The sequence below is a fragment of the Pseudophryne corroboree genome, chromosome 4, assembly GCF_028390025.1.
Source record: "Pseudophryne corroboree isolate aPseCor3 chromosome 4, aPseCor3.hap2, whole genome shotgun sequence".
In the NCBI taxonomy this organism is placed as follows: domain Eukaryota; kingdom Metazoa; phylum Chordata; class Amphibia; order Anura; family Myobatrachidae; genus Pseudophryne; species Pseudophryne corroboree.
The window spans coordinates 271,070,545-271,089,890 of NC_086447.1; the positions used below are offsets into that span (position 1 = coordinate 271,070,545).

Below are 19,346 nucleotides of genomic sequence, written 5' to 3' on the forward strand. Positions count from 1 at the left end.
GGATGGGAGGCTGATAGCCTTTTGTGTAAAAAAAGAATATTGTTTTTCTCTGACGTCCTAGTGGATGCTGGGAACTCCGTAAGGACCATGGGGAATAGCGGGCTCCGAAGGAGGCTGGGCACTCTAGAAAGATTTCAGACTACCTGGTGTGCACTGGCTCCTCCCACTATGACCCTCCTCCAAGCCTCAGTTAGAATTCGTGCCCGGCCGAGGTTGGATGCACACTAGGGGCTCTCCTGAGCTCTTAGAAAGAATAGACTTAGGTTTTTTATTTTCAGTGAGACCTGCTGGCAACAGGCTCACTGCAGCGAGGGACTAATGGGAGAAGAAGCGAACTCGCCTGCTTGCAGCCGGATTGGGCTTCTTAGGCTACTGGACACCATTAGCTCCAGAGGGATCGACCGCAGGCCCAGTCCTTGGTGTTCGGTCCCGGAGCCGCGCCGCCGTCCCCCTTACAGAGCCAGAAGCAAGAAGATGGTCCGGAAAATCGGCGGCATGAAGACTCTGTCTTCACCAAGGTAGCGCACAGCACTGCAGCTGTGCGCCATTGCTCCTCTCACACTTCACACTCCGGTCACTGAGGGTGCAGGGCGCTGGGGGGGGGCGCCCTGAGGCAGCAATAATAACACCTTGGCTGGCTAAAATACCTCAATATATAACCCCAGAGGCTATATATGAGGTAAATACCCCTGCCAGAATTCCATAAAAAGCGGGAGAATAGGCCGCGAAAAAGGGGCAGAGCCTATCTCCTCAGCACACTGGCGCCATTTTTCCCTCATAGCTCGGCTGGAAGGAAGCTCCCTGGCTCTTCCCTGCAATATACAGTAACAGTAAGAGGGAAAAGAGAGGGGGGGCATTAAATTTGGCAGTATATATACATATATTATATGAAAAGCAGCTATTAGGGACATAACTCAGTTAGTCCCTGTATATATATAGCGCTCTGGTGTGTGCTGGCATACTCTCACTCTGTCCCCCCAAAGGGCTTTTTGTGGGTCCTGTCCTCTGTTGAGCATTCCCTGTGTGTGTGGGGTGTGTCGGTACGGCTGTGTCGACATGTTTGATGAGGATAATGAGGTGGAGGCGGAGCAGATGCATTTTGAAGGGACGTCACCCCCTGCGGGGCAGACACCCGAGTGGATGAACTTATGGAAAGAAATGAGTGCACGTATAGATTCTTTACATAAGAAATTTGACGACATGCCAAATGTGGGACAGCCGGGATCTCAGCTCGTGCCTGTCCAGGTGCCTCAGGGGTCGTCAGGGGCTCTAAAACGCCCGCTACCTCAGTTTGCAGACCCGGATGTCGACACGGATACTGATAACAGTGTCGACGACGATGAGTCAAACCTAATGCCTGTCAGGGCCATTCACTGCATGATTGAGGCAATGAAAGAGGTGTTAAACATTTCTGATTTACATCCAGGTACCACAAAAAAGGGTATTATGTTTGGGGAGAAAAAACTACCCATAGTTTTTCCCCCATCAGATGAACTAAATGAAGTGTGTGAAGAAGCGTGGCTTTTCCCTGATAAAAAATTTGTAATTCCTAAGAAGGTACTAATGGCGTTCCCTTTCCCGCCAGAGGATAGGTCACGTTGGGAAACACCACCTAGGGTGGATAAAGCGCTCACACGTTTGTCAAAAAAGGTGGCACTACCCTCTCAGGATACGGCCGCCCTTAAGGAGCCTGCTGATAGAAAGCAGGAGGCAATCCTGAAGTCTGTATACACACACTCAGGCATTATACTTAGACCAGCTATTGCGTCAGCTTGGATGTGCAGTGCTGCCGCTGCATGGTCAGAAAAACTGTCAGAAAATATTGACACAGTAGACAGAGACACTATTCTGCTAACGATTGACCATATAAAAGATTCAGTCTTATATATGAGAGATGCACAGAGGGAAATTTGCCGGCTGGCATCTAAAGTAAGTGCATTGTCTATCTCTGCTAGGAGATGCTTATGGACTCGTCAGTGGACGGGAGATGCAGATTCCAAGAGGCACATGGAAGTTTTGCCTTATAAAGGGGAGGAATTATTTGGGGATGGTCTCTCCGACCTAGTTTCCACAGCAACGTCTGGGAAGTCAGCATTTTTACCCCATGTTCCCTCACAGCCTAAGAAGGCGCCATTTTATCAGGTTCAGTCCTTTCGGACCCAGAAAAGCAAGCGTGGAAAAGGAGGGTCTTTTCTGTCTAGAGGCAGAGGTAGGGGAAAAAGGCTGCAACAGACAGCAGGTTCCCAGGAACAAAAGTCCTCCCCCGCTTCCTCTTCCAAGTCCGCCGCATGACGGTGGGGCTCCACAGGTGGAGCCAGGTACGGTGGGGGCCCGCCTCAGAAATTTCAGCGATCAGTGGGCTCGCTCACAGGTGGATCCCTGGATCCTTCAAGTAGTATCTCAGGGATACATGCTGGAATTCGAGGCGGCTCCACCCCACCGGTTCCTAAAATCTGCCTTGCCGATTGCTCCCTCAGACAGGGAGGCGGTGCTAGCGGCAATTCACAAGCTGTATTCCCAGCAGGTGATAATCAAGGTACCCCTACTTCAACAAGGCCGGGGTTACTATTCCACAATATTTGTGGTACCGAAGCCGGACGGTTCGGTGAGACCCATTTTAAATTTGAAATCCTTGAACATGTACATAAAAAAATTCAAGTTCAAGATGGAATCGCTCAGGGCGGTTATTGCAAGCCTGGACGAGGGGGATTACATGGTTTCCCTGGACATCAAGGATGCTTACCTGCATGTCCCCATTTACCATCCTCACCAGGAGTACCTCAGATTTGTGGTACAGGATTGCCATTACCAATTCTAGACGCTGCCGTTTGGACTCTCCATGGCACCAAGGGTATTTACCAAGGTTATGGCGGAAATGATGATACTCCTTCGAAGAAAGGGAGTTTTAATTATCCCGTACTTGGACGATCTCCTAATAAAGGCACGGTCCAAAGAACAGTTGTTGGTGGGAGTAGCACTATCTCGGGAAGTGCTGAACCAGCACGGCTGGATTCTGAATATCCCAAAGTCACAGCTGGTTCCGACAACACGTCTACTGTTCCTGGGGATGATTCTGGACACAGTCCAGAAAAAAGTGTTTCTCCCGGAGGAGAAAGCCAGGGAGTTGTCTTCTCTAGTCAGAGACCTCCTGAAACCAAAACAGGTATCGGTGCATCACTGCACGCGGGTCTTGGGAAAGATGGTAGCTTCTTACGAAGCAATTCCATTCGGCAGGTTCCATGCCAGAATCTTTCAGTGGGACCTGTTGGACAAGTGGTCCGGATCGCATCTTCAGATGCATCGCTTGATAACCCTGTCTGCAAGAACCAGGGTGTCTCTTCTGTGGTGGCTGCAGAGTGCTCATCTTCTGGAGGGTCGCAGATTCGGCATTCAGGACTGGGTCCTGGTGACCACGGATGCCAGCCTGCGAGGCTGGGGGGCAGTCACAAAGGGAAGAAACTTCCAAGGACTATGCCAAGTCAGGAGACTTCCCTTCACATAAATATTCTGGAACGGAGGGCCATCTAGAATGCCCTAAGTCAAGCAAAATCCCTGCTCCTACACCAGCCGGTGCTGATCCAGTCAGACAACATCACGGCAGTCGCCCATGTGAATCGACAGGGCGGCACAAGAAGCAGGATGGCAATGACAGAAGCCACAAGAATTCTCCGATGGGCGGAAAATCATGTACTAGCACTGTCAGCAGTGTTCATTCCGGGAGTGGACAACTGGGAAGCAGACTTCCTCAGCAGACACGACCTCCACCCGGGAGAGTGGGGACTTCATCCAGAAGTCTTCCAAATGATTGTACATCAGTGGGGTCGTCCACAGGTGGACATGATGGCGTCCCGCCTAAACAAAAAACTAGAGAGGTATAGCGCCAGGTCAAGAGACCCTCAAGCGATAGCTGTGGACGCTCTGGTGACACCGTGGGTATACCAGTCAGTTTATGTGTTCCCTCCGCTGCCTCTCATACCAAAGGTATTGAGAATAATAAAAAAGCGAGGAGTAAACACAATTCTCGTGGTTCCGGATTGGCCAAGAAGAACATGGTACCCGGAACTTCAAGAGATGATCTCAGAGGACCCGTGGCCTCTGCCGCTAAGACAAGACCTGCTACAGCAGGGGCCCTGTCTGTTCCAAGACTTACCGCGGCTGCGTTTGACGGCATGGCGGTTGAACGCCGGATCCTGAAAGAAAAGGGCATTCCGGAGGAAGTCATTCCTACGCTTATTAAAGCCAGGAAAGAGGTTACAGCAAATCATTATCACCGCATATGGCGGAAATATGTTGCATGGTGTGAGGCCGAAAAGGCCCCAACTGAGGAATTTCAAGTAGGTCGATTTCTGCATTTCCTGCAAGCAGGAGTGAATATGGGCCTAAAACTGGGTTCCATTAAGGTACAGATCTCGGCTCTATCGATTTTCTTTCAGAAAGAACTAGCTTCAGTACCTGAAGTTCAGACATTTGTAAAGGGAGTGCTGCATATTCAGCCCCCATATGTGCCTCCTGTGGCACCTTGGGATCTCAACGTGGTGTTGAGTTTCTTAAAATCACATTGGTTTGAACCACTAAAAACCGTGGATCTGAAATATCTCATGTGGAAGGTGGTCATGTTATTGGCCTTGGCTTCTGCCAGGCGAGTATCAGAATTGGCGGCTTTGTCTTATAAAAGCCCTTATCTGATTTTCCATATGGATAGGGCAGAATTGAGGACTCGTCCCCAGTTTCTCCCTAAGGTGGTGTCAGCGTTTCATTTGAACCAGCCTATTGTGGTGCCTGCGGCCACTAGGGACTTGGAGGACTCCAAGTTGTTAGACGTGGTCAGGGCCCTGAAAATATATGTTTCCAGGACGGCTGGAGTCAGAAAATCTGACTCGCTGTTTATCCTATATGCACCCAACAAGCTGGGTGCTCCTGCTTCTAAGCAGACTATTGCTCGTTGGATTTGTAGTACAATTCAACTTGCACATTCTGTGGCAGGCCTGCCACAGCCAAAATCTGTCAATGCCCATTCCACAAGGAAGGTGGGCTCATCTTGGGCGGCTGCCCGAGGGGTCTCGGCTTTACAACTTTGCCGAGCTGCTACTTGGTCAGGGGCAAACACGTTTGCAAAATTCTATAAATTTGATACCCTGGCTGAGGAGGACCTGGAGTTCTCTCATTCGGTGTTGCAGAGTCATCCGCACTCTCCCGCCCGTTTGGGAGCTTTGGTATAATCCCCATGGTCCTTACGGAGTTCCCAGCATCCACTAGGACGTCAGAGAAAATAAGAATTTACTCACCGGTAATTCTATTTCTCGTAGTCCGTAGTGGATGCTGGGCGCCCATCCCAAGTGCGGTTTATCTGCAATACTTGTACATAGTTATTGTTAACTAAATCGGGTTATTGTTGAGCCATCTGTTGAGAGGCTCAGTTGTTTCATACTGTTAACTGGGTTTCATATCACGAGTTGTACGGTGTGATTAGTGTGGCTGGTATGAGTCTTACCCGGGATTCAAAATCCTTCCTTATTGTGTACGCTCGTCCGGGCACAGTATCCTAACTGAGGCTTGGAGGAGGGTCATAATGGGAGGAGCCAGTGCACACCAGGTAGTCTGAAATCTTTCTAGAGTGCCCAGCGTCCTTCGGAGCCCGCTATTCCCCATGGTCCTTACGGAGTTCCCAGCATCCACTACGGACTACGAGAAATAGAATTACCGGTGAGTAAATTCTTATTTTTGTAGCAGAACTACAAGTCCCAGCAAGCCTCCCTCGCAAGCTGGTACTTGGAGAACCACAAGTACCAGCATGCGGGGGGGGCTGGTACCTGTAGTTCTACTACAAAAAAATACCCAAATAAAAACAACACACAGACACCGTGTAAGTAAAAGTTTAATCAACATACATGCACACTTACATACATACATACTTACCTATGTTGACACGAAGCACTCGGTCCCGTTGTCCAGTAGAATCCAGGGGTACCTGTAAATAAAATTATACTTACAAAGAATCCGGGGTAGATCGGTCCTCTTCTTAAAAGTTATAATCCACGTACTTGGCAAAATAAAAAATAAAAAAACCCGGTCCACGCACTGAAAGGGGTCCCATGTTTACACATGGAACCCCTTTCCCCGACTGGCGGGACCCCCCGTGACTGCTGTCAAAGAGGGTCCCTTCAGCCAATCAGGGAGCGCGAACTGTCAGTCAGGCGGCGCACTGTGGATACAATGTAGCGCAGAGGCGCTACATTATATCCAATGGTGGGAACTTTGCGGTCTGCGGTAGACCGCGAGGTTAAGTGGGGTCACTCTTGTGGTATACCCCATTGTCTCCTCAAGTGAGTCTTTGGTCACACAGACTACATGCAGCAGTAGCGTCGCTGGCACCATGTCTCTCGACGTACATGATCACAGCTGAAAGCAAAAAAATGGCATGTCAACATTCTGATGTCGACATGCCAAATGTCAACATTATGAACACGTCGACATTTGAGAATTTTTATGTCAACCTAACGTACATGACAACATTCAGATTATCAACATTCAGAACATTATAGATGGAGTGTTCTGGTTATGGTTATAGATTGCTGTGCCTTGTAGTAGAAACATGTTTAATAGCATTTTATTGTGCTCTAAATGACTACTAAAAAATATTTAATGTACTTTTTTAAAGGGAGTCTCTACTTAAGAAAATGATGTTTATGACGCTTCATTCTCCCAAGTAGCATATGTTCAGCTGATTGTCATTATTGTTTATCTTCTTTTGAACTTCACATATAAACTGGTTTCTAGTGTTTGCTGTCAGCAGCATCTGTGACAAGTAGACAGCCTGTTCTACCTTCCTGTCCGTGTTACAGATATAGCATGCCCACTGTCAGCTAGGGGCAGCTTTTCCTGTACCAGCAGTCCTTGAAAATGTACTTATACTTTGACACCCTGCAGACACATTCCTGACTTTGTGTATTCTTACTAAGACCTTCATTCAAACATCACAATGCACAGCATCCATCATGGACTGTGCAACCCTAGAAAACATGTCATTGCTGCTACTTAGTCCATCCTCTATTTGACAACTCATTCATTTTCTAACCACTACCGTATGTATTACTATGCGGTCACATTATTATGACCACCTTCTACATTTGACGTCGTCAGTGTATACCCCATGAAGTACATCACGTGCGCTGGCTTGGTGGGTATATAAGGTGTGCGATAGGCTATCTGCACACATATCACTCATTGTGATCATGGGTACAAGGGTTCCAAAAAGGGATGATTATCAGCTTTTGGACCATGGGTGGCAGTATTTCTGAAACAGCGCCGTTTGTGAACTGTTCACGTGCTGCTGTGGTGAAGGTGTATCGGGCTATTAGCAGGTGGTCATAATAATGTGACTCAATCATGTACATCTATACATTGTGTCAATCACTCCAGAAGTAATGTCTTCAGTGCACTGTGGCAGTATAACTGTAGCCTTTATTTACAGTGCATCCGGAAAGTATTCACAGCGCTTCAGTTTTTCCACATTTTGTTATGTTACAGCCTTATTCCACAATGGAATAAATTCATTTTTTCCCTCAAAATTCTACATATAATAACCCATAATGACAACATGAAAAAAGTTTTGCCAATTTATGAAAAATAAAAAACTAAGAAATCACATGTACATAAGTATTCACAGCCTTTGCCATGAAGCTCGAAATTGAGCTCAGGTTCATCCTGTTTCCACTGATCATCCTGCAGCTTAATTGGAGTCCACCTGTGGTAAATTCAGATGATTGGACATAATTTGGAAAGGCACACTCCTGTCTATAAAAGGTCCCACACTTGACAGTGCATGTCTGAGCACAAACCAAACTTGAAGTCAAATGAATTGTCTGTAGACATCCGAGACAGGATTGTCTAGAGGCACAAATCTGGGAAAGGGTACAGAAAAATATCTGCTGCTTTGAAGGTCCCAATGAGCACAGTGGCCTCCATCATCCGTAAATGGAAGAAGTTCGGAACCACCAGGACTCTTCCTAGAGCTGGCCGGCCATCTAAGCTGAGCGAACGGGGTAGAAGGGCCCTAGTCAGGTAGGCGACTAAGAACCCAATGGTCACTCTGTCAGAGCTACAGCATTCCTCTGTGGAGAGAGGAGAACCTTCCAGAAGGACAACCATCTTTGCAGCAATCCACCAAGCAGGCCTGTATGGTAGAGTGGCCAGATGGAAGCCAATCCTTAGTAAAAAGCACATGGCAGCCCACCTGGAGTTTGCAAAAATGTACCTGAAGGACTCTCAGATCATGAGAAACAAAATTCTCTGGTCTGATGAGACAAATATTTAACTCTTTGGCGTGAATGCAAGGCGTCATGTTTGAGGAAACCAGGCACCGCTCATCACCAGGCCAATGCCATCCCTACAGTGAAGCATGGTGGTGGCAGCATCATGCTGTGGGGATGTTTTTCAGTGGCAGGAACTGGGAAACTACTCGGATAGAGGGAAAGATGAGACATCCTGGATGAAAACCTGCTCCAGAGCACTCTTGACCTTAGCCTGGGGCGACGGATCTTCTTTCAGCAGGACAACGACCCTAAGCACACAGCCAAGATATCAAAGGAGTGACTTCAGGGCAACTCTGTGAATATCCTTGAGACTTGAATCCGATTGAACATCTCTGGAGAGATCTGAAAATGGCTGTGCACCGACGCTTCCCACCCAACCTGATGGAGCTTGAGAGGTGCTGCAAAGAGGAATGGGCGAAACTGCCCAAATATAGGTGTGCCAAGCTTGTGGCATCATATTCAAAAAGACTTGAGGCTGTAATTGCTTCTAAGGTGCATCAACAAAGTATTGAGCAAAGGCTGTGAATACTTGTGTACATGTGATTTCTTAGTTTTTTATTTTGAATAAATTTGCAAAAATCTCAAAAACACTATTTTTCACGTTGTCATTATGGGGTGTTTAGAATTTTGAGGGGAAAAATGAATTTATTCCAGTTTGGAATAAGGCTGTAACATAACAAAATGTGGAAAGAATGGATCACTGTGAATACTTTCCGGATGCACTGTAAATGGGTTTAAATTGCAGTTGTTTTATGCTCTAGGATAATCCAGCACTGTATGTGCTTTATGGTATTCCTAACAACCCAATATAATTGATCTCCATGGTTCTGCAGATTTTAATGTTCCTTTTTTTAGTATTCTTTCTCTCCAGCTTTCCACATTACTTCAGTTAAACTGGTTTACAAAAGGGTGTTGGCAATATATTATTACTTTGTATATTTGTAGGTGTTGCTACATAATTAGAGACTATTTTTTAGAACTGGCATCCTGCAGCCTTTCAGAAATAATTATAGAAGTAAGGTTTTCTAATCGGTAAATTGTTCACAATTATTAAAAATAGTAATGTTATGTTGGGTATCCACTGTCCAATTATAGGGCCAAAAAAGAGATCATTTTCTTATCACCTGATAATTGGACAGTGTGTATGCAGGAGCGTTGGAGTGTTTGAAGCCGATAAACAGCTTCTGTAAAAGTCAGATCCGGTGAACAGGATCATGCATGATGCATGCGTGATATTGTTCACAACCTCCTGATCCCGTTCAAGCTCATGAAAGGAAAGTACACAAGAAAATGTTCAGTGTGTAAAAGGTGCGCACGATGTGTATATGTTTGTGACTGTATGTGTACATGTGACTGTGTATGTGTGTGACTAACCTTATGTATGTATCTGTGTGTATGACTATGTATGTATGTATGTATGTATTCTCTCCAACCAGCCTGATTTTGGCGGAATTGTCCTGCTTTTCAGGTACAGTTTCACCCGTCGGCTGCAGTGTCCCACAGGTAGGAAAGGTAGGGAGGAATGCTCTCACCTGCTGTGTGCATGAGGCAGAGGACAGCCCATCAGCTGGGGAACCGATGTTCACAGCTGTGTGAAATGAAAAGGGGGCATCATGCGTGACCCACCCCCTTTTCATGTACCTGCTGAAGACTTGTACTCAAGCAAGGACTCTATCCCGGTGTCCCAAATGGAGCTCTTAAGGGCCACCCCAGTCTTAAATGCCCCAAGACCCCCAAAGCCTTATTCCAGCTCTGTCCATTCCTGTGAGAGAAATGGGACTTGCTATGGTATGCTGCTAGCAAGAGCAGAGTGCATGTAAGCATTAATGTGCAGCACATGTTTCTTCCTGTATTGCGCATGTTCAGTAGTACAGCTGAATTACCACAACATAACCTGTTCTTTCTTTCAGAGAACTGCAAATTGTTTCATATCAAAACAGAATTGAGAAGCTACAGGAAACCATCAAACAGAGAATGTTGAGTGAAGACAGCTGGGAGACAAAGGTAACATCCATACATTTACAAGTGCATGTTAATGTGGGTACAGAACAGGCAGTATACCTAACTAGGTATCTCTTTCAGCTTTCACATGTCCCAGCCTGCCCTGATTAACTGGCAATTCCGTCTACACTATAAAACACTTCCCTCAAATCACCAAGGTTTTGTCTGATAGACAAATACACAGAACCTTTTTTATGATGAGAAAGCAGCAAATCAAAAGGCCATTGACAATCAAGAAGCAATTGTGACGTTCATACTACTAAAAGCGATACAAATACACACTAATGAGGTTTAAGGGCACCAGCGCTTCTGATTGGATGATTGCAAACTCACCTTGAAAGCTGATAAGTGCTTTCTGCATTGATAGTGTATATATTGTATCATTGCACGGGTGGAATTTCAAGTAATTGTTTCCTATTCTCTACTTTCATTTGTACACGATGAGGAATACTAATACAGTATATATCATTTATTAAAGGTCTTTTGTTTGTCTGTTTTAAACCAAATCGAGAACTAGTTTTTTGCTGCAAAACAAATATTGAAAACTATTCTTGTGCTTATGACTTGGTTTTATTTAGGTGTATCTGCATATGCCATTGATGCAGAACTGGATGCATTTTACCATGAGTACACCTCAACATATTGCTATTTTTACATGTGGCTTTGTGTGTATGACTCCACATCAGGCCCCTAGTGCCTATCAGTGCATTTATAATTCTATACATTTATTATTTTGTTTAGAGGTGAATTTAATATTCAGCTTCCAGAGTATTAGCCAGAGACTAATATATTCAGCTTCCAGAGTATTAGCCAGAGACTAATATCTGTAGAGTATTAGGGGCCTAATTCAGCATGGATTGTAGATGTGCGAAAAATCGCACATCTACGATCTATTACACTGACATGCGGGGGGACGCCCAACACAGGACAAGTCCGCCCCGCATACCCCCCCCCCCCCCCCCCATCAGCAAACATGCAATGCCTTTGCATGGTGGCGATGCTTTTGCATGTTTAGGGTAGCCCTCTGCCTACGCAGGGCAGAGGCAGAAAGCAGACGGCTGCCCACCATATCACGCGGGCCGCCCTGTGAGCCGAACACGCCTGTGTGTCTGCAAAATGTCATGACTCTTGGGTCTGCTGGGAGGGGGTTGGGTTAAAGGATGCGATATAGCATCATTTAGCCATGACCCTTTCATACAACATCGCAATTCTCGGTATAATTTCCTCATCCTGACCGCTTCACTAGGAAGTGTGCTGGATATGGGACATCTGGCCATGGTGCGGGGGAACTACCCGAAAAATCTGACAGCTTGTGGGAGGGTAGGTAAATATGATTATGCCAGTACAAAATGTTAATAAAAACGGAATCCTATTTTGAAAACAAACTGTCGAAATCTTAGTTATATGCATGATTAAATACATGATAATGCATTATAATCCACCCAGGCCCTTCTGCTAACAATATGCTCTTAAGTATGTGTATAGTGGAAGTAATTTACAATGCACAAAACTTTCAAAGCTCAGTGCAACATTAGCATCGGACCCACCATGCTCCTCGGTATGTGCAAACGTACCTGGACTTCTGCCTAAACACATAGATGGGGCCAGTTGTAGAGGAGCAGAAGACTAGCAGGGAAGGATTAGCTGTAGGGTAGGTGATCCTAGTACAGGTTGAGTATCCCTTATCCAAAATGCTTGGGACCAGAGGTATTTTTGATATCGGATTTTTCCGTATTTTGGAATAATTAGATACCATAATGAGATCTTATGATGATGGGACCTAAATCTAAGCACAGAATGCATTTATGTTTCATATACACCTTATACACACAGCCTGTAGGTAATTTTAGCCAATATTTTTTATAACTTTGTGCATTAAACAAAGTGTGTGTACATTCACACATTTCATTTATGTTTCATATACACCTTATATACACAGCCTGAAGGTCATTTAATACAATATTATTAATAACTTTGTGTATTAAACAAAGTTTGTGTACATTGAGCCATCAAAAAACAAAGGTTTCACTATCTCACTCTCACTCAAAAAAGTCAGTATTTCTGAATATTCCGTATTTCGGAATATTTGGATATGGGATACTCAACCTGTATAGCCCTTTTTCCTAAAATACCATCTAGGTTTGCAGAGCAATGTAGAAATGGCAAATACCCAGACTTACATTTATTATTATTATTATTATCATTATTATTATTATTATTATTATTATTATCATCATTATTATCCTTTATTTATATGGCACCACAAGGTTTCTGCAGCGCCCAATTACAGAGTACATAAACAAAATGATCAAAACACCAAAATACTGACTTACAGTGAAGACAACATAGTTACATAGTTTCTGAGGTTGAAAAAAGACAATTGTCCATTGAGTTCAAACTGTTAGTGATCTCCTACACTGTAATATTTTAAAAACTAATTTTAACTGTGGTGAATGTTTAGCCGTTATGTCTATTCCACTTTTGTTTGTTTTTTAGTATTACTATAGTGTATGATTTACCCACCATAATCCTGTATATCCTTATAAATTAGGAATTTATCTAGCCCATTCTTAAAAGTAATGACCGAGCCCGCCCTTACTACTCTCTCAGGCAAGGAATTCCAAATACGTGTTGTCCATACTGTGAAGAAACCATTACATCTCTGTGTGCTAAATCTCCTTTCCTCTAGCCCGAGCTGGTGTCCGCATGTCTTTTGTGTTGATCTTACCAAAAACAAATCCCCCGCTAGCTCTGTGTATTGTCCCGTTATATATCTGTAAATGTTAATCATGTCCCCTCTTAATCTCCTTTTTTCCAGTGTAAACATGCCAAGCCTAGCAAGCGTTTCCTCATATTCTAGCGTCTCCATCCTCTTAATCAATTTGGTTGCCCATCTCTAAACGTTTTCTAGTTCCAGGATATCTTTCTTGTAGTATGGTGCCCATAATTGTGCACAGTATTCGAGATGTGGCCTCACTAGGGATTTATATAATGGGAGTATAACACTCTCATCCATTGCATCAATTCCCCGCTTTATGTCTGCTAATACCTTGTTTTCCTTATTTGCTGCATTCCAACTTTGGGTACTACTGCTAAGTTTGTTATCTATGTGAACACCTAAATAGTTTTTCCAGTACAGAATCCCCTAGTTTTTCCCCATTTAATATATAGGTAGTATATTTGTTCTTGCTACCAAAGTGCATTACCTTACATTTGTCTATATTGAACCTCATTCTCCATTTTGCTGCCCATGCTTCGGGTTTAAGTAAGTCATTGTGAAAAGACTCAGCATCCTCCTCCGAATTTATAACCCTACACAGTTTGGTATTGTCTGCAAAAATTGACAGTATGCTCTCTAGACAACAAATACAAAGAAGGGAAAACTTATCTGGCGCTACTGATAGGTTAAAGATCCATACGGGTGATCCTTCAGTACATGTCAGCTATGAGGACTTGTATCCACCCAAAAGTAAAGCAAAGTTGCATATAGTGAAGTACAGTTTTTAATTCTCGTCTTAGGTTAATAACAATTAAAACAGGTTACATATAAAAGCTCCACACACAACTACATAAATTAAATGACTTTGAGGGAGAAATGGATCGTCCGCCTTGACATAGTCATGTATTTCCGATATGTGGAACACATAATAATGTTTGTGATGCATATAATACATTTGGCAACCTGTTATACTAAATACGATTAGTGGACATATGGGTTTAATGACGGACCGGAAGTAATGTCACGTCACTATGGGAACATGCATCAGTTTAGCAAAATGAATTGTGGGAGTTGTAGTAGATTGCTACATGATTATCAGCTGGAATTGAAAGATGGGGATTGGATAGGACTGTTCTTAAATACCTAAGGGCTTTTCTCCACACACACAGCCCGGAATTTCCTTGAAAAAGACCTCAGTTTGAGAGGTGGAAACGCGTTGGATGCGGGGACATCGATACTTGATGGTCGAGGTGACAGTGACGAGGTGAAATCCAGGCAAGCTGATTCAGCGGTGGCATAATATCTATGGGAGCCCGGGACCCACTACACACATGCTGATATTGAACTGATTTGTCAGTTCTTTGCTTCTGGTAATTCATTCAATCACAGTCATTAAGACTTTCATTTAATTTATGTAGTTGTGTGTGGAGCTTTTATATGTAACCTGTTTTAATTGTTATTAACCTAAGACGAGAATTAAAAACTGTACTTCACTATATGCAACTTTGCTTTACTTTTGGGTGGATACAAGTCCTCATAGCTGACATGTACTGAAGGATCACCCGTATGGATCTTTAACCTATCAGTAGCGCCAGATAAGTTTTCCCTTCTTTGTATTTGTTGTTTGGTGTTTGGTGAAGGTGACGGGGAACCCTTCTAATAGGGTATTACAGTCTGGCTGCACACTGTGTTTAAGCGCATCCTATTGTGATCACATTTCTGACCATTAGTATGCTCTCTAGACCTACTTCTAGATCATTTATGAAAATGTTAAACAGTAGTGGTCCAAGTACAGACCCTTGTGGCACACCACTGAGAACTTCAGCCCATTTCGACAAAGTTCCATTTACCACCACTCGCTGCTCCCTTTTATCCAACCAGTTTCTAACCCAAGTACATATTGTGCTCCATATCCTAAGTTCTCTTAATTTGTAGATAAATCTCATGTGAGGTACTGTATAGAAAGCTTTAGCAAAGTCTAAAAAGATTACATCTACCTCTTTACCCTGATCTAGGTTTCCAATAACGGTTTCATAAAAGCCTATTAAGATAGTTGGACATGATCTATCCTTCACAAATTCATGTTGGTTCCTATTAATAACTTTATTGGCTTCAATGAACTCCTGTATTCTATCCCTCAAAATACCTTCCAGTACTTTCCTGACTATAGATGTAAGACTTACTGGTTTATAATTACCCGGTTCAGTAATAGGACAAGTACAGGGTAAATAAACATAGCTACAGTGGGAGATGACACATAAGATTTAGGGTGGCAGAAAACCACAGGGTTTGGTGCCGTCAAAGGTGTAAGTAAAAGAAGGATAAGCACATGAAGGGTTGAAAGCCCTGCTTGTGAGAGCTTACATTCTAAAGGGGAAGGGCAGACAGACAGGGTTGACACAGATAGTGGTAGTCAGTAAGCGAGGAATGGAGGGTTAGGATGAGATTAGGCTGGGTTTGGTGAAGAAGGGGGCTTCAGAGCCCGTTTGAAGTTTTGTAGAGAGGAGGAGAGTCTGAGGGACAGAGGTAGAGAATTCCAGAGAAACGGAGCAGCACGTGAGAAATCTTGAAGGTGGGAGGAAGTAATCAGGCAGGAAAGGCGGCATGCATTAGCGGAGGGAAGAGGACAGGTGGGAGTGTACAGAGCGATAAAGTCAGAGATGTAAATGGAAGTGGAGTGGGTGAGGGCTTTGTAAGTGAGTGTGAGAAGCTTGAATTGGATTCTGAAAGGGAAGGGGAGCCAGTCAAGGGCTTGTAGGAGAAGGGAGGTGAACACAGTGCATTTGGCAATGAAGATTGGAGTGGAGGGAGGCATTTGCCAGGGATGCCAGTTAGGAGGAGATTACAGTAGTCGGGTCTGGAAATGACCAGTGAGTGGATAATGGTATAAGTGAGAAAGGGTCTGATCCTGGAAATATTTTTGAGATGAAAATGGCAGGTTTGTGAGAAGTGCTGAATGTGTGGTTTGAAGGAGAAGGAGGCGTTAAAATTACTCCATGACAGCACACGTGTGGGCTAGAGAAGATAGTTGTGCCATCATTAAATAATGATAATTAAATTGTGGGAGTGGAGGTTGTGCGGGAGGGCGGGAGGGAGGGTAGATGATCAGCTCAGTCTTTGACATACATGTTAAATTTAAGAAAGTGCTGCGACATCCAAATAGAGATAGCAGAGAGACATTTGGAGATACAAGTGTGGAGAGCAGGGCACAGGTCAGGGGAGGAAGGTAGATTTGAGTATCATCAGCTTAGAGATGATATTGGAAGTCAAAAGAACTGAGTTCACCTAAAGTGGATGTATGGAAAGAGAAAAGGAGAGTACCAAGAACAGAACCTTGGGGGACATTTACAGTTAGTGGAAGTGGGGGGGGGGGGGGGGGGGGGGTAGTTATGAGAGGACACAGAGAATGAACGGTCAGAGAGGTAGGAAGACAGCCAGGTGAGGGCAGTATTACACAGACCAAGGGAGTAAAGGTTTTGCAGAAGGAGAGGGTGGTCCACAGAGTCAAAAGCAGCAGAGAGATCAAGAAGAATAAGCAGAGAGTAGTAGCCCTTAGATTTGGCAGCATGGAGGTCATTGCAGAGTTTTGTGAAGGCAGTTTATTGGGGTGGAGTGAATGGATGAGGGCCATGACTTCCTCACCAGATACATGGGAGAAAGATGTTAGGGTTGGTGAGAGGGATGGGGAGGTGTTGTAAGGGATAAGAGGTGGCTGGTTGATGATGGTCTGGTGGGATGTGATGTCCTGACGTATGGAGTCAATCTTATATGTGAAATAAGTGTCAAAGTCAAAAGCAGACAGTAAGGAGTGGCAAAGAGGTAGGGGTGGGCAAAGGAGGGAGTTGACAGTGGCAAAGAAGCGCAGGGGGTTTGAAGACTGGGATGAGATGAGATTCTTGAAGTACCAGCAGCAAAAAGTTGCTGTCTGCGATCAACTCGGAATGACCACCATAGAACGCATGCTGTTTACTCAGTGCTCTAAGCATGAACCTGTTTTTTGTGATATGCAGATTACATAGCAAGTTACCATCTCTAATCACCCTTCAGAACGTTACTGATATACTCACACAACCACCAGCTGCACTCTTAGAACAAATGAAACACCTGTTTTATATTTTTGCTTTACTCCTTTTAAAATAACATTTAGTACCAATAAAAACTGACTTAGGGCCTGGTTTAGAGATGGACGCAGATTGCACAGCAAAAGATATGCAAAGCAGCAGGAGGTGTCCTGAGTAACTAGATACCTCCTGCAGCATACCTCTCAACTGTCCCGAATCCAGCTGGACAGTCCTGCTGGCCCTCCCACGGGTCATAGTGTCCCGCGGGGGGAGGGAGCAGTTGGGGGAGCCTTTGATCACCCGCTGCTCTGCTCAACAAAGCAGCGAGTGATCTCTGAAAAGATGCCGTGCGCACGTGCACGGCATCCATTCAGTACTGGGAGGGGAGCATGGGGCTACCCCCAAAACGCAGGAAAACGGGTTCTCGGAGCGAGACCACGCCCGCTTGATTGTGGCCACGCCCATCCAATGCCACGCCCCTCTTTTGGGTCTCGCGTGACTGTCCTGATCCAGAGGGATTTAAATTTGGGATGTATACTGCAGGCTTGTGTGATCCGCTGCTATGTGCGGAGATGCAGTATCAGATCACTTGCGTGAACATTGGCCATCTGAGGAACTCTCAGGCTTGGCTGTTCACGCTGCTGGGGCCAGGAAGTCGGCATCGGACGACTCAGAGCCTGGCGTTGCCACTCCTAGGAAATGGGGGCGACACACCCTGTTTTTTGGAATGCTTCCCAACACCATCCGTCCCCAAACGGTCACAGCCCGTCAAATCAGGCTGCAGTTTAGGGGGTACTGTGTGCGACCATGCAGGTTCTGTTCTATACAGGTTCTACGCATATACAGGTGCCCCACCATCAGAATGTATGTAAACCATCTGGTTTATGTACATCTCCAACAGGGCCGGTTCTTGCCCTTGTGGCGCCCCGGGCAAAAGTTAGGGGTGTGGCTTAATATGGGGGCTTGGTCAGCCACGCCCCCATTTGTAGCACCGCTGAAAGGAGAGAGAAAAAAAGTATACTTACTATACCCCGCCCCTGATTCCAGACCTACAGACCTCCGCCGGCGCCGCTCTTCTCCTCGGATCTATGGGAGAGACGTCAGTCATGACGTCTCTCCCATAGCACAGCATAGGCACTAGAGGTCAATTATTACCCCTAGCGTCTGTGCCACAATGCTGTGCGGTGTGCAATTACGTCATTGCGCACCGCACAGCAAAGGTCCTCTCCATGAAGGGAAACTAGACGCTTAGCGTCTGATTCCCTTCACAGCGGGGGGGACCAGCGTCAGGAAGGGAAACTAGACACGTAGCGTCTGGTTCCCTTCTCACAGCTGGGGGGGGGGGGGGGGGGGGCACTGCTGGAGGGCACACTGCACATTGGCGGATCTTGCCATGGTGCGGCGCCCTCCGGAAGGCAGCGCCCAGGGCAAAAGTCCTGCTTGCCCGTGGCAAGATCCGCCACTGATCTCCAATCAAGACCTGATTCAGAGATGTATGCAAATTTGTACTGAGAGAAAATATGCTAATGCAGCAGCCGTCTGGAAATGTATTCTCCCACCGGCAGCCTTGCAAATCTCAGCGTCTGCATAGAAAATGTGCAGTTTCCATCACAAATTATTCCATTATATTGGAGTTCTGAGTACCCTATGGTTGTGCCACATGGACGTGAGAAGCTGTAACTGCGTACAGGATCAAAATCGTAGGCTGAAAAATACCCAACAGCAGCAGCAACACGTCTGCATTTGAATAATCACACCTCCATTTCCGCCCACAAATGGTCCCTGCCTGCCAATCACTTTGTGGATAAATCCTCACTACACAATTGCGGCACATGTGCATACCTCCCTTTGGAATAGGGACATGCCGTGCCCAAAAAGGGGCAGAGCTTCGAGTAGAGGGGTGGGGCCTATTGCCGCGACCCCCGGTTTCGTCATTTTGGGGGCGTGACGACCCCCATTTTCATCATTTTGGGGGCGTATCCAGCGCTCCATGAGCTGGTGGACAGCTACTGGCACCCCTCCTTGTGCTGATAGATGCCGTGCGGCATCTATTCAGTGTGATCATAGGCTGCTTTGCAGAGCAGTGGTGATCACCACCTCTCCCAACTGCCCCCCCGCCCGCGGGTCACTGCGACCCGCGGGAGGGACAGCGGCACAGTGTCCAATTAGCGGGACTGTCCCTCTGAAATCGGTACAGTTGAGAGGTATGCATGTGCGGTGCAACATGCACAGTCGTCTGATAATCTGCATTGC

The 19,346-nt window shown here is 45.5% G+C and overlaps 1 protein-coding gene across 2 annotated transcripts in view; it reads left to right on the forward strand.

Annotated features, from left to right (window-relative positions):
• The window catches only part of LEKR1 (leucine, glutamate and lysine rich 1), a 267,560-nt gene that overhangs the window by 232,982 nt on the left and 15,232 nt on the right, over nt 1-19,346 (forward strand). For both annotated transcript variants that reach the window (XM_063916122.1, XM_063916123.1), the window contains one exon: nt 10,223-10,316. In XM_063916122.1, the coding sequence (XP_063772192.1) occupies nt 10,223-10,316 (94 nt within the window). The remainder of the gene's footprint in view (nt 1-10,222; nt 10,317-19,346) is intronic.